Source organism: Cottoperca gobio, chromosome 5 (assembly GCF_900634415.1).
Source record: "Cottoperca gobio chromosome 5, fCotGob3.1, whole genome shotgun sequence".
Lineage (NCBI taxonomy): Eukaryota > Metazoa > Chordata > Actinopteri > Perciformes > Bovichtidae > Cottoperca > Cottoperca gobio.
The window spans coordinates 24,897,956-24,913,118 of NC_041359.1; the positions used below are offsets into that span (position 1 = coordinate 24,897,956).

A 15,163-nucleotide genomic window follows, 5' to 3' on the forward strand; every position below is an offset into this window, starting at 1 on the left:
ACGTTGTGGGTGTGAGGCAATTAACGGACCGGTATTTTATTTTGAAAAAGAAAAAGCAACGCTTGTCCTAGCGTACTTCCGTTTCGTTCATTTTGACGAGTGAAACTTCCTTTCCTTTAAAAATGTTTTCCTTTTCCTATTTTTCCTTTTTCTGCACTATAGCCTATTGATTTTATACACCACTTTTTAAAATTATTTATTTTATTTAAACCTTTATTTAGTTAGTTTGTAATGTTGATTTTGAAAAGTGCTATATAAATAAATAAAGCATTATTATTATTATTATTATTATTATTATTATTATTATTATTATTATTATTTATGTATTTTATTATTATTATCCTCTCCCAATAGTTTAATTAACTGAAACATACAATTCGTTTCACCATTAATAACTGCGGACATGTATCCCAATGATCTAAATAATAAGGAATATGTTATATATATATTTTTCACAAAACACATTAGAAGAAGAAATTGATTATTGTCCAGTGTTTTGTAGGAATAATTATTTTAATGAATAAGTGGTTAAAATGTTCAAGTAGCCTACCCTGCTCATCAAAAGTGCACCTTAATGCTAATTAGGTTTCCTACTTTTACTTCAGGGAAGTTGTGATTTACACTTTATGTTATCACTCATTTACCTGCAGTAGGAACTGAAGCTACTTCCTTGGTGAGGTCGCCCTCCTGTCCAGCAGGGGGCGCAGTTCTGGGAAGTTGTGTGCAGTCTGTGCCTGTTTGTGATGCACTGCCTGATGTCTCACTGTCCTCCTTTTCTGACAACTGGACAGATTTAACAGAGTCCGAGGTGACCTCTTTACTGTCCCCCTGAAGTTTCTCCTCATCCGCACTGTCCTCAAATGAAAACGCTTCCCCTTGCTCCTCATCTTCCTCCTCTTCATCCTCCTTTGGTGGTTGCTGTTGAGACATCACAGTAGACATAATCCCTGAAAAAGAGACAAAATACAAGTGTAAATAGTTTGTTCCAAAATGAGTTGACAGTGACACCTAAGATGAAAAAATGATTGACACAACATAATCAAAAAAGATTTTAGTGTAGAAAAAGACGAGGCCACTTAAGGCTTTGAATGACAGAATGATAACACTTAATCTTGTATAATATTACACATATTTCAGATCTCTATTCTAGTCTATATTCTTTCTTCAGGGATTTCCAAGCTTTGAAATATTGCTCTACTATGAATCAAAAGCACAGATTGCCATCTGTAACGGCTGTAACCAGTCGTTCCTTCTGCACGTGATAATGAGCTAATGGACCGGGGAGTTATCGCTTCCTTAATCTGCTATCTCCTACATTAAGAGTGTTGTCTTAACTTCCATTCTGATTGGAATTATTTGGATATTGGTAAATGCACTGAAGGATTGGACTGGTCTTTATAAACATAGCAAAGCTGCTTTACAAAAACAGCCACATGTAAAACCATTTTAAGATATAAATCAGTGTTTTGCCAAATAACCTGAGCTGAACTATACAGTGTGTTCACAGCAGAAAGCTGTGTTCTTCCGTACATGCAGTAAAGTGTACCAAGTGTTTTCTTGCAGTGCATAAAACTTTTTCAAAGTGTACTAAATAAATTAAATACAATTCAGTTTATATGAACTAATGGGCAGAGAGAGAGACGTACAGTTTAATCCTATAAACATGACATATGGCCGTTAGAAAGACTCAAAGAGTCTGACGAGGCTTAATGGCAGATTAATTAACATACACACCCGCCGAGGAAAACATGTGCCCTAACAACAGACCTCAATTATCTAAGAGGCTAATTTCATTGTGTCCTGAAAACAGATCTGACAGCAGACCAGACAATTAGGAATTCATTTTAAAAAATAATGAGAAATCAATACAGGCGTGCAGTATATGCAAACGCATAATATGTGTTACAGTGATTTTTAGACCCATGGTGCTTCCTCAACAAATAGCTGCCGGTCTAAATTGTCAACTGCAATTATGCAAATTAGAATAGTTGTGAGCATATTTTCAAAATAAAATGGAGATTTTCCATGACGCACACTCGCTCCCAAGGTATTAAATTGCTGCACACAGTAATTGTTACATTATTACACAAAGTGGGGATTTCCTCTGATGTAGCGGCTCAGTTTCTGTGCATGTTAATGTACCGCTCAATGAACCCGGCATCTGCTTTGCATTCTGATTAGCAGTGAACTGCTTCCAAAGCTGGAACATTCTTGGGCTTGATGGGGCAGTTTGTCGGGCTCCTTTGGGAAAATGACAGCATGGAGCGGAGGTGGCTGAAAGCAGGCCGGCTGTAAAACTCACTGTCAGCATGTTGTTTAACCTGGATACATGGGGCTGTCTCGCTGTCAGTTATTGCTCTCATTATCTTTTACTGCTGCTCGCTGACAGCTGTATGTGGGCATGATGTTCGTTAGCACTGTAGTTCAAGCACAAGGGATGGCTTTGAATCCTTAACTACCAGCAAGTCTTTAAGATACTTTGAAATAAAAGCAAGCGCTGTTCTTGTTTATCAGTACGATAGGCCACTTTGGACCCGGCCACCTCCCTTCCTGTAGCACACACACGCAGTTTTTCAAGTCGCCCCACACATCGGTCAAATCAACAATGAGTCCTTTGTGGAGGGAAAACTTCTGCTCAGACTCAGAAAGCATTGTTTCTACATTCGTCACTGCAGCGCTGATTAGCTCACGGGTCACTGGGCCTCGGCTGTGCAGTCTATGGTATATAACACTCGTACACCTTGTGCTGGACTGTAATGAAGGACGTGTAAGTATTGTACTTAAGCACAACTCTGAGGTACTTGTACTTTACTTGAGTATTTCAATTTCCTAATACTATTCCAGTGCAGAGGGACATATTGTACTTTTTACTGCACTACATATATACAACATATATATATATATATATATATACAACATATATATATATATATATATATATATATATATATACATAATGAGTACTTTTGTACTTTTAAGTATATTTGATGCTAATACTTTTGTATTTTAACTTAAGTAACATTTTTGGTTGCAGGATTTCTTGAAGTACTTCTACACAGTTGCTTCTTTGACTTAAGTAAAAGATCTGAGTACTTCGTCCACCACTGCGTTTAACTTGTGGGGGGGGGGGGAGGAGGTTTTTTGTCAGAAGGCAGCAGCTTCCTCTCTTAATGAACGCTATAGAAACCATCAGTGTAAGAGTTTATTACAAGTTCTTGCCACTGTACTTGAAACAACAACGCGGATGGTGAAGTTCAGCTTGAGCCCACAGTTTTTCGCTCAGCGTGGCCCCCGTCAGAGTCAAAATGACAGGTATTCTCTGCAACTTTCTTTTGAAGGAAGGCAATTGGACAAGCCATCAAACAGACTCCGGCTTAGAAAAATAAAGAGCCACTGGGAGTGGAGCTTTGTGAAAGCTATTCTTAAGGGGAAAATAAGATACATCACAGAATAGAGATGAAACCAACTCCTACACACCCCCGCCCCCGCCCCCGCCCCACATCGAGCTCTGAGAAGAGCCCCGCTGTGCTAATGAGTGAAGGGAAGTCGCTTGTGAATGGAGGAACGTGAGGTGTGTGTACACTTTCATTGGTGATCCGTGGTACGCCAGGTCACACATTTGAAAACCTCAAACGTTATATTATGTTTAAAATGTAGAACTTCTTGCATTTGCATATTTAGTGTTGTTTTTAAATATGATTTAGCGGTGGGGGTTTTTCTTTTTTTCATTTTGTGATTACTGAGTTGGATCTTGAGGGTTCCTGGCATCTTATTTAGGTTGCCTCATGTCATCTCGGCTCCCTTCCGTACTGTACTTCACGTCACAAAGCAGTGCGGATGTGTAATCTGCTTTAAAAATGGAATGAAAGGACAAAGTTTCAATACAAAACTAAAGAAAAACCAGATTTTGCAGATGTGCTGGGCTGCATATTTAATTCTAGCCACTGATTTACAGAGTGCTATGTTTGACCAACTGCAGACAAACCTCACAGCCATTGGTCAGTGGCAGTCGGGTATATCAATAGACAATGGCGGAGAGCAGCAGCTGGTGACGACTGAATAAACAGCATTGGAAAATGTAACAGAAAGTCACTGAGCGTCCAGATACTTCAGGATTTTCCTTAACAGAAAATGGCACACGAACACTCAGACAATGAGAGACCAGCAGAACAGTGCCAGGCACTGCCGCCGCTTCCCCGAGGACTTCCTATCGAGAGATACAAATGTGGCTTGGCCAATTTTAGGAACTGCTGAACAGCTCCTGTAGAAGGCTCAACAGTGAGTGGGAGGCTGTTCACAGGCATTTGTGGATTTCATGTTGCTCTACCAAAGTATTTCTTCTACACAGAAGAAGTATACTGCATTATATACGAGGAAGGTTTTGAATCTTCTGAAGACGGTGTGCCATAGGACATGTGGAATGTCATGTCCCACTGTAAACACCACATGATTAGAAGGTTATCTGGGCGTATTTGTTTGCCGTCCTGTCGCCACTGTTGAGACATTCAGGGACGTGTTATTCGTTCAGGATCCAGTCCGGCCTTCAGATGCCCTCTGCCGCAGAGAGCCGCTCCAGTAACGTCAGTCCACAACGGCAGTGATGTGCTGATGGTGTCACGCTAGTCAAGGACACGGTGGGAGTAAACTCCACCTCCCATCTGGCCTTTGTGCTCGCAGGCCAATAGCGTTCTGGACTCGTGTGTAATGAACAAACACTGAACAAAGATCAGAAAGTTCTCGATGTGTTTACCTGGAAAATACTTCAAATAAATCTATCTCTTCCCTTCTCCCAGCTAACTGTATGTAAAACCTTATTCAACAGTATTTCACAATGAATAAAGGTGTTGCATCATTGCTACGATTAGCTTAGCTTAAGAAGCCATGACGGGCTGAAGGCTGTGACTTCTGTAGGGGAGGATGAGAAGTGTCCTGACAGCCAGTACAAATGAAGGAAAGTCATTAGTCACTTAAAGGTTTCTTCATTCTTGATTAGTGTCTTGTTAGTCACCTTACTATTCTGTTCAAGCTCACCTCTCGTATCTCAGATATCTCTCTATCCTATGCACATCTTAGAATTGTATTTCCATAAAGTTCTCACGAGAGAGAGATGCTGAGATATCCTGACGTTCAGTTCCCCCACAGAGTGATTCAAACTGTGAGGGTGGTGCAGAGGGACTGACGGGACAGGTGAGCGGCACAAACACAAGGTGGAGTTAGTTACTGTAGTTTGGCCCACTTCTCAAAGGGGTCAGCAGGTGGTGCGGCACTTTTAAAACACTTCACGCAAACATAACTCATTCAGTGTCACTCACACGTGTCAGATGTCTGTCGTTTAGGAGTCGCAGAGAGAAAGATGCTCCTCCTAACCGGAGGATCCTGGTGTTTGTAAGTTAATCCAGTGATAGTCGTCTGTACATCCACACTGCAAATAATAACGGTTAATGCTGCCAATTAGGCAAAATGTAAACGAATAGAGGCTGAAAAGAAATCACGTTGTCGACCACAGTGAGGCCCAGAGGACGGAGGTTGTTAACAAATAGTTAAACACTCCCTGCCTGCAACACGCTCACCACGCCTTTCAAACTCCACACTGTCAGGTTCCAACCCCGAGCTGACATGTCATCAGGGTTGTTTGGAGAGAATCTCAGACTTGACACAACTTGTCACAGAAGAACTGTTTTTAAAAGCGTTTTCCCCAAAGCTCAGTTATCTCCATGACACAAGTACAATCTTCCATATGTTCTCGTTCACTTCTGCTAATTGTTTCTACACATAAAAGGAAAGCTGAACAACAGACACATGTTTGAACATTACGTGTTACTTTATCTTCTTTAGTAAACTTATAGCTCAGTAACTTAAAGAGTTCACCACCAGAACAAAGTCTTTGTGTGTGTCTGTATGATAGATGTGTTACGTTACTATTAGAAGTAGTTAAGACAAAAGTAGCTGCCTGTACAACAACTGAGCTACAACACTCGTTACTTGCACTTGTGTAGATCTAAAATGTCAGATGCAAACAGTCTCTGACAGTTCAGTTGACCGAAGTCTTGTATTCCCACAGTCAGTTTGTTGCCTGTGGCATCAGTCGTTGTGTTTGTCTGATGTTCGCTGTTGTACAACCCTGCGAGGAGAGAGAGCGCTCCAATCATAGCAGATACAACCCATGAAAATATCCTCCTGAATGAAAGAGTTCAGTCAATACAATGCTTGTAGAGCAGAGCAAAAGTGTGTGTGACATGATGCAAGTGTGACCACTAAACACCGCAGGTGAGCCTCATCTTACACACGTCCCTGAATACCTCCTGTTAGTTAATGATCTGACCGTCCCATGGGGATGTAGTGAGGTTGTAATACAATACACTTGTGAACATTTGGCAGGCGTGTCACCGCTATCAAATGACCGATTGTGTACTTGCGTGTGTTACGTATCGCTGCGTGAGTACAAATTCATGGGTGAATGTGTGGCGAAAGAGTTCCCGTTGATAGGGAAGTCTTTGTGGCCGCTTCAGGCCATGAATGGATTGTTAATGTGTGTTCAGAGTGTTGGACTGGGGACTGAGGAGAACAGAATGTGATACAGTGAGTCCATGGAGTTCCTTAAAAGAAAAGAAAAGGCACTTGGACATCCGGCCAGTGAGGCAGAAACTGTGCCCTAGCTTAAAATGCAAATGAGTTGGTCAGAGGTCTCTTAGCCCCCCCCCCCCCTCACCCCTCTCCTCCCTGTCTCCCCGCTGCTCAGAGTATAGAGGCAGCATGAAATCCATCCTGGGAGGGGCCATTGTACTCCGGGAAGCAACCGTCAAACTAGAATGGTTAAGGCCGGGCCCGGGCCAGGGGATCTCTTTGTATAGCCCGAGTCTGTGGGAGAGCACTGCTGCTGAAAAACAGCCGGCCAGAGGTGTGGGTCTGGGATGAGCCGGCAATCTCTCACTCATCCTTCCTGGTGTCTGTCTCAGGGACTGCTGCTACCATAACAAGGCCTCACACTCTGTAGCCCCGCCGGCTCTCTGAGGCAGGCTCAGGTTTAATCGTCCATGATGGTGAGCACTCTGCCAAAGGGCCACACGGGTATCTGCCATTCCCATCCTCTCCTCCTCCACGTTGCCCTTGTCCTCTCAGCTGCTCCTATAGCTGTCGGACTGAGACAGAGAGGCACAAAACAGCACACCCACCCCCAACTCCACTCCATCAATGGACAAAGCTGCTGTCTTTGCAACATGCTAACCATGCTGAGAGTGAGGAGGGAGAAAGAGGAGGGACACAATGAAGGAAGGGAAAGAGGGAAAGTGTTTAGAGGACAACAAATATATTCGCCTCTCACCTCAGTGTCTTCAGTAGTATGTCCTCCGAGAAGCTTCAGGCACTCCCTGGTGAACCTTTAATCCTGGTAACCTCCCATAAACTCTCAGTTTTTAGCACACTGCCGGGTCCAGTACAGTCATCTCTGTGGTCTCCTGCGAGGGCTGCAAGTGGCTGGAACAGATTGGAATTCTCCTGTGCTGTTTACTTTCCCACAACTTCTCCCCTGCACCGTGTGCTCTAGCAGCTCTAGATGAGGTAACCCTCTTTGCTCCCTCCCCTCTCTCTGCCTCTCTCGCTTCTCTACTTGTGTTCCTCCCTCTATCTCTGTCCCTCTCTTTTTTAGATGGGTCCTTTCCCCCCACTCAAACCCTCCAGTCTCATTCTGTCCTTTCTTTGGTTTTCTCCCTCCTCCCACTCTCCAGACCCCTGCTGCTGCCCAGACAGCAGCACAAAGCAGGGTGAGCGCTCGCAAACGCAACCGGCCAATGGCAGAACGGCAAAGTGAAGCATGCGGCCAATGAAAAGCCTAGAGGGCCATGTTTGCACCAATCAGGAGAGTTATTCAGAACAAGTGGGCAGGACAAAGGGAATTAGGGGCAATGCCGTCTCAGAGCACTTCCGTGTCAGACTGAAGTTGTCTGTTCACATGGTGCTGCAGTCAGCTGGATGAATGTCTCACCATTGGCTGAGATTTAAAAGCAAATGATTTATCCACACAAAGGAGATTTTAAAGGGAGCAAACATTTAATAACACTTACAAAGGCAAAAGTATACTTTACTCTTGTTAAATAATCATTTATGTAAGACTAGTATATTGTATCAAACATATAAACACTGACTGGTGTAAGCTTTAATGAGAGTGTGTGAGGAGAAAAACATCTGCAGCATTTGAGTTGTATTTTTTTATTTAATCAGGTACACACACACACACACACACACACACACACACAGCACAATATGATAAGACCAATGAGGCATGAAAGACAAGAACACCAGCGTTTATTCATTCACCACAAACATAACGTATGATATAAATATCATATCTCTATTGTTCAACAGGATTCATGAGGACATGGAATAAACGTCGGAGTATATTAAATTAAACTGAATGTAAAAGCAGCACAAAGTTCTTTCTGTAGACTCTGTAAACTGTGTTTATGTGAAGTAAACCAGCAGACACCGTACTGAAGAGCACCCTGGTGTCCAAATGAAAAAGAAAAATGAAAGGAATGCATCATTTTAAAGTTTTTACTGACGCAAAAATAGCAATTAAAGCATTAACGACACATTTAGTTTGGGCGTGGTTTATTGCTTCTTTAGTTACACGGCAGCTGTCTATCAACTTCAACTCTATTGTGCCCTGAGGACATATGTCTCGCATCCAAGCAAAACACAAAACAAAGACTTGAAGATAAAAACATAATAAAGTCATGAAATATATTAGAAGATAAGTGAAGACATGTGCGGAAAGAAATCCCCACTGGAGTTCACATAGCAACAAGGGTTGTTGTATAAACTGTATGATGAGCTGACTTTACATATCATTTAATACACTTTTCAAACTCTCCTTCCTGATCTCAGTATTTGTTTTACTTCTTCGTGAACGGCTTCATTCACCGGCGTTTCTATTTCCGCCTCTAATCACAATTACAGCTCTGCCGGCTCACGCGACGTCTAAGAGGTCGACTCCAGATGGTCAACTGGTTTAATCACATGTTGAAGTCCTCCTCTTACTCCAATCAATGAGTCACACGCGTGACTGAAGAGCAACGGGAACAAACACACACACACACCATGTCAACTGTTGTCCAGAAGATTTATTAAAACACATTGAACAATACACAGAATACAAATAAAAAGATGACAATTCACTTTTTCATTCAATTGCTATACAGCACAAATATCAGAAACATAACACTGCCTGGAGCTCATTGTCTGTAAATGCTAGATACACTAACGCCTCCCCGAAGTGAACCGTCATATCAAACGCTTCACATGCTGTGCATTCGCTGCAACATTAGGTGCCTTTTCTCAGGGTCTTTTGGTAGCTTTTGAAGCCATGTTAATAAGCATGTACATACATTGTTAACATATTTATAATATTAGACTGAAGCCTTTTATTTTCTAACAGACATTACATTCATACTGACTTCAGTTTGATTGCATTTCATTGGAGCGTGGTGTTTTAGACGTCGTCTCGTTGGTCGTCGCTCCAGAGGGGGGAAAGGGTTAATGAGAACATCACGGTGCACTCTGCAGTTCTATGGCAACACCGTCCGGCAGACATTCATCTTTTCTTTTTCAGTTTGATACATTAACCTGTTACGAGATGGACTTTAATCTCTGAAAAAATCTTTCAAGTATTTACATGTTTCTGAGGTTCTATCTGTCAAGCAAACCTAATACATGTCATGGTCAAGTAATCGATGGCGTGAACAGAAACACGAGGAACGAAGCAGCACTGAGAAACACGGGCAAAAGAATAGACTTATGCACTTCCTGGTTCATTTCAAGGTGCTTTGAAAATGTGTTGAAGCTGAATTTTAGTTGTAAGTTAAAGCATGTTGTCTGAGAGAGGATGGGGGAGGGGGGGGGGGGGGGGTGCAGTAACACAATCTCAGCGAGTGAACAGGGGTCAGAGGAGAGCGCCTGAGGACAGTACGAAAATACACTCACAGCTCTGTACAACGTTACCTCTCCAGTTTAGATCAGTCCAATCACAATCGTCATCTCGACAAAGTCAAAGAAGTGATAACACAAACGGGTAATGCCACTGGTCTTTGGAAAAAGAAAAAGATAAATATGTTTCAATAACAATTTGCACTTTGAGTCCAAACATTCGAGCAATGCCTTCATAGAAAAAAGGAAATATAGCAAGCTTAAATGTATAAAATATTGTTTTTACTTAGTGGACTGCCACTTAAGCACGTAAAAGGAGTGGATGGAATGGACAAGAGATGTAGCTAAACCATGCTAACGTGTCCTCACACCAGCAAAAGCAACAAGACATGAGTGAGACTGGAAGTTAGGACGTTATCTGAAGAGTAATGTAGTGAAACATTGGTCCTTAGAGGCTAACATCCACACAATATTCCTGCAAATGTAGGTTTAGACTGTATATGTATATCTTTATACACAGTCTTAAGGTTTGGACTGGAGGACTCACACAGCATCCAAGAACAAATCCCACTGCGTCATCTTCTTTAATGGCACCGAGTGACCGAATACATCTTATCTTACGTTAACATAAAGAGAGGCGAACAAAAAAATCATTTTGCGACAAATACTAGACTTAAAGTGACATTGTGCTATAAGCACACATGTTCTTATTCTGTTCTAAGGATGAAAGGGGAACTGGGAAAGTCCCCGGGATGTATGTAAGAGGAGAAAACAAAAAGCAACTCTCCACACAGGACTCTGTTCTCAGTTAGGCCTGAACATCTAAGCCCTGTATGTGGATGTAGACCAGATGAGTTCCTGTTTATAGTGCAGTCCCACTGGTCATGGCCCCAGGGTTAAGCTCTACAGCCACTACTAACATTCAAATATAATAAGAATCACAAATATTGTACCATACACAGAAATACTTCTCTGAAATGCGTTTTAAAAATCATTTTCGCCACTCCTGCAGCTTTTTCTTCTCTGCTCGATCTTCATGTAGGATTCCAAGCCAGGCTTCTGATTTCATCCATGTACGTATACATATGTTCACTATGATTAGACCTATGTGAGGTAAAATAAACAGCAGTCTCTGAGTATATACAGTGCAAGAAGCCAACCCTCACAGGTCACTGGTACTGCAGTGTGTCTGCAGGGTTACTTTCTCCAAATGACCAGCGGGTGGCAGTCTTTAGAGGATTCAGACAGACTGTGTCCAGCTACTGCATACATGATGAGAGTTTTTGATGCATTTAAATCAATACTTTATCCACTGGTTACTACATGAATGACAAAACACGTTTTTTCATTTAAAGTAACAATATTGGCCCTCAGAAAAACAACAGTACCCTATCAAAGTATGACTGAAGGCGTCCTTGACTCCTCTTCACAGGAAATAAGCTCCGGTAGGGCACAGTCACAGTGTACAGTGATCAGGCAGAAGGATAAAAGCAACAGGGCGCACGCAGAATGAAAAAGTCGAGGCTGCTCAGAATGATCCCCAATCAAGAGGCATCAGAAACTCAGTCATGCCAACTCGCTTGAGTCTCACCTTTTTGTAGTGCGAGGCTGAAAATAAAAAGTCCTCTTTTCGGAAAAGCTGCTTCATTTCCGGCACACATTAACAAAAGCAAATATCTACTGAAATACTTCTACAGGATCCTTGAAAGATAAAAGTGCAATCGTTAAGATAGATACATCTGCATTAATCAAAAAAGTGAATTCACTTTGGAGATTTTAAGTCAGGAAGGAGCAGGAGAAAGAGGAGGAGATGGGCGGCCGTCATCCATACAGATTCCATCCCTGGGAGTTTCTGACCTCGGGTCAGTTTTACAGAGCTGGTCTAGTCCTCAATACAGATGACATCACTAGGTTTGCCTGATTTAAGGTCAGGGGTCACCGCGTCTCTCAAGGAGTCAAGTGACTTCTTGTCCAGATGGCTTGTAGGGGGTGGAGGGCCATTAGAGGACACTAAAGAGGAAAGACATTTCATATTTTTGTGGTTAATTGTAACTAAATAAAAATCTATGTTTTGCTTTTCTTAGCATATTATAGTGAGAATTATGACATACAAAATGTTTTGATTCAGTGGTTTTCAAACAGCAAGCACAGTAACTTCAGAATCTTATTCAAAAACAAAACTGAAAGTGAGCATACCCAAAATGTCTGCAAACCCTCATTGTGTATGCAACTAAGGTAAGTAAGATAGGTCAAAGTTGAATAAGGACGTCGGTCTGTCAGCTGTGATAGATAGGACAGTTTGGAAGAGAAAACAAAGGAATTGGAATTATTACTCAAATAAGTTTGTCTCACCTGGTGGGTTTGTTTAAAACATGAACGCTTGTGTTTCTTGCCCTGTCTGAGGTCTTTGTGCTGTGATACTGATATGAGAACGGTCAATACAATCTTAGTACAAGTAGAAATCATCAAAATAAGACCTTCATGAGTTATGATGAACCACAATGATCCTTTCATTTAATTGCACCTCACAAAATGATAGAAATCAAATTATGTTAATTGTGCGGAAATTATGGAAAAGTCTTCTTAATGTTAGAAAACGTATCGGTAACACTTTCTATGGCAGCCATGTCTATGATGCATTATAAACATGTTTATAATGCATTATAAACATACTTATAATGCATTATAAACATACTTATAATGCATTATAAACATATTTATAATGCATTATAAACATGCATTATAAACATACTTATAATGCATTATAAACATACTTATAATGCATTATAAACATACTTATAATGCATTATAAACATACTTATAATGCATTATAAACATACTTATAATGCTTTATAAGTATACTTATAATGCATTATAAACATACTTATAATGCATTATAAACATGTTTATAATGCATTATAAATATGTTTATAATGCATTATAAACATACTTATAATGCTTTATAAGTATGTTCATAATGCCTTTATAGACACGGGTGTCATAGAAAGTATATCTACAAGTATTTAAAGAGTTTATATCAGTCTACTGACGGCTTCATTTCAGTTAGCAAACACTACAACTTAAGTTGCACGAACAACCTCCAGTCGCACCTGTTTCACTTCCCCTATGATACAACATGACGGTGTAAATGTAGATCCTTACCGCTGACGTAGGGTCCCAGAGGCATCTGACTGTAGTTCACCATGGCCTGTCCGCCCGGTCCTCTGAATCCTCCACCAAAGCCGCCGCTGTACATCTGGGAGCAGCCGAAGCCACCCTGGCTAAAAGGCTGAGGAACAAACACTCGTTATATCCTGCTGCAGGATACGACTTCACGTAACACGTTCATTCTTCCATACGACATGTAGCAGCTTTCAGGAGGACGGGGAGGGAAGTACATAAAAAACAAAGGAGAGCAACTCAGATTGCTGACTGTTTCCCTGGTTACGACAAGAGCGCACCGCTCGGCTGAAATCTCTTGTATAACGGAGAATAAAACACACACACACACACACACACGGTGGTGAACATGTGCAGGAGAGATGAAAGTAATGAGACAATGCCGCCTTTTAGTTAAATACTGAAAGCGTGGAAGCCGAGTGGTGAAAGTAAACAACTTAAGGCTCTGTTCCCCATTACACCTGGGGAAACTCTTCCACGGGGGATAGGGAGCTGGAGCCTCCACAGGTGTGTGCAGGAATAACGTGGTTGCTGAGTCGTGGATACAGAACACTTCAACGCTTTTTTGGGCCACAGCCTTTTATTTGTGGAATGTACTGAGCCCTACAGTGAGTCTAGTTTCCTCCCCAGCCTCCAGTGCGTAGTCACATCCGGCCAAGTACAAACCATTAAAGTAAAAACCTTCTAGTGCTGTAATTGAAATCTTAAAACAAATGGGCTCAGGTAGCTTTTCTATTAAGGAAATCAAACTGGCTTGCATTTGATTTTAGATAATTAATTACTTGTTAGAGGAGTAATTCATCTACTCACGGGAAGAAAACTTAAATAAAGAATCTAAAAACGGAACATTTACAACTTGTGCAGTATAATCCAACGGTGCTGGATATATGAGACTTGGATTTTACTGCAGTAGTTGTTTGAGAGTTTGTAAACGTTTTGCTGTGGTTAAACGCGGCGTCCTTTTTACTTCAATTCATCAGAAATTGGCGAGGTGAGTAATTGATATACAAATGGTGATTTTGGACGGGGAAGTATTCCTTCAGGAGAGTTGTCTGACGCCCCTCTGACCTTCTCGACCGGCGTGTCTCGCCTCACCTGCTGTGGTGGAGGCTCGCTCCCTCGGCTGGTGAGGCGGCTCAGGATGTTCCGCTCAGACATCTGCAGGCGCGCCGACACCGGCGGGATCCTGGCCAGCATGTTGGGCAGTCGCGTCACATCAGCTTTCATGTCACTCAGAAGTTCCTCCAGCTGGTTCAGCACTGTAAGAGCGTGAAGAAACACACACACACACACCACATCTACTTGTTAACACTCATTTAATGCCGCAGCATCTCGCATCATTTAGAGAGGAAGAGATCAATGAGAGAAACCACGAGGGCGAAACGCAGGACAAGAATGGAAATAAAGTTATTACTGCCAAGAACTGAACACCATAAAGAATTTCCACTAAGGGTCACGGACAGGAACCTTTTCAAAACATAACATTTTAACGCCTACGTTTGTGGTCTTGGCTCAATCCCACACTTCCCTCCTACTAACCACTGTAAGCATGTGACAGGGAATCTAATTAACATAAAATGAAGCCACTGTGTCAAACAGGATCTTTACCGACTGCCTGTTAGACGCTGTACGCACAGCAGCCGTGTGCAGACATCTCCGTGTGCCCTCCACAACTGTTGATTCCCTTTGAAAACATCTAGTTTTAAGGTATAAAAACAAAAAAAGTGTATCTTGAAACAAGAAAGAGTGACATTTAATTGAACATGATTCTCTGATCAGGTGTTCTTTTTAAAGATTGAAATGGTTTCAGTGCACTTGTTATAAACATGAAGTCATTAATGATTCAGTTAAAGAAGAAAGATACTTGATGTTTGCAGCTGCAGCAATTACAGTCCTGCATTGATTGTTACGAGTTATTCCAACGGGGCAGCTTATGAAAAGACACAGAAGGAAAAATATTAAGCATTTAATGAAATATATACAGAAATAGGAATATTTATAAAATCATAGGGGGATTATTGGACAAAACTGCTTCTTTAATGAATATTTCAGGCACCGTCTG

General features: G+C 41.6%; 2 protein-coding genes across 5 annotated transcripts in view; both read right to left on the bottom strand.

Moving 5' to 3' along the window:
• arhgef10la (Rho guanine nucleotide exchange factor (GEF) 10-like a) overlaps positions 1–7,668 on the bottom strand; it is a 101,355-nt gene extending 93,687 nt beyond the window's left edge. For both annotated transcript variants that reach the window (XM_029431780.1, XM_029431779.1), the window contains exons 1-2: positions 7,322–7,668; positions 645–947 (exon numbers count right to left, since the gene is read on the bottom strand). In XM_029431780.1, the coding sequence (XP_029287640.1) occupies positions 645–942 (298 nt within the window). In that variant the 5' untranslated portion in view covers positions 943–947; positions 7,322–7,668. The remainder of the gene's footprint in view (positions 1–644; positions 948–7,321) is intronic.
• Positions 7,669–9,104: 1,436 nt separating this feature from the next.
• The window catches only part of chd5 (chromodomain helicase DNA binding protein 5), a 37,920-nt gene continuing 31,861 nt past the window's right edge, over positions 9,105–15,163 (bottom strand). For 2 of the 3 annotated variants that reach the window (XM_029431404.1, XM_029431403.1), the window contains 3 exons: positions 14,197–14,360; positions 13,084–13,210; positions 9,105–11,931 (listed from right to left, as the gene is read on the bottom strand). In XM_029431404.1, coding sequence (XP_029287264.1) covers positions 11,804–11,931; positions 13,084–13,210; positions 14,197–14,360 — 419 coding nt within the window. In that variant the 3' untranslated portion in view covers positions 9,105–11,803. Of the gene's footprint in view, positions 11,932–12,117; positions 12,202–13,083; positions 13,211–14,196; positions 14,361–15,163 lie in introns of all 3 variants that reach the window. The other variant, XM_029431405.1, reaches the window with a different exon arrangement.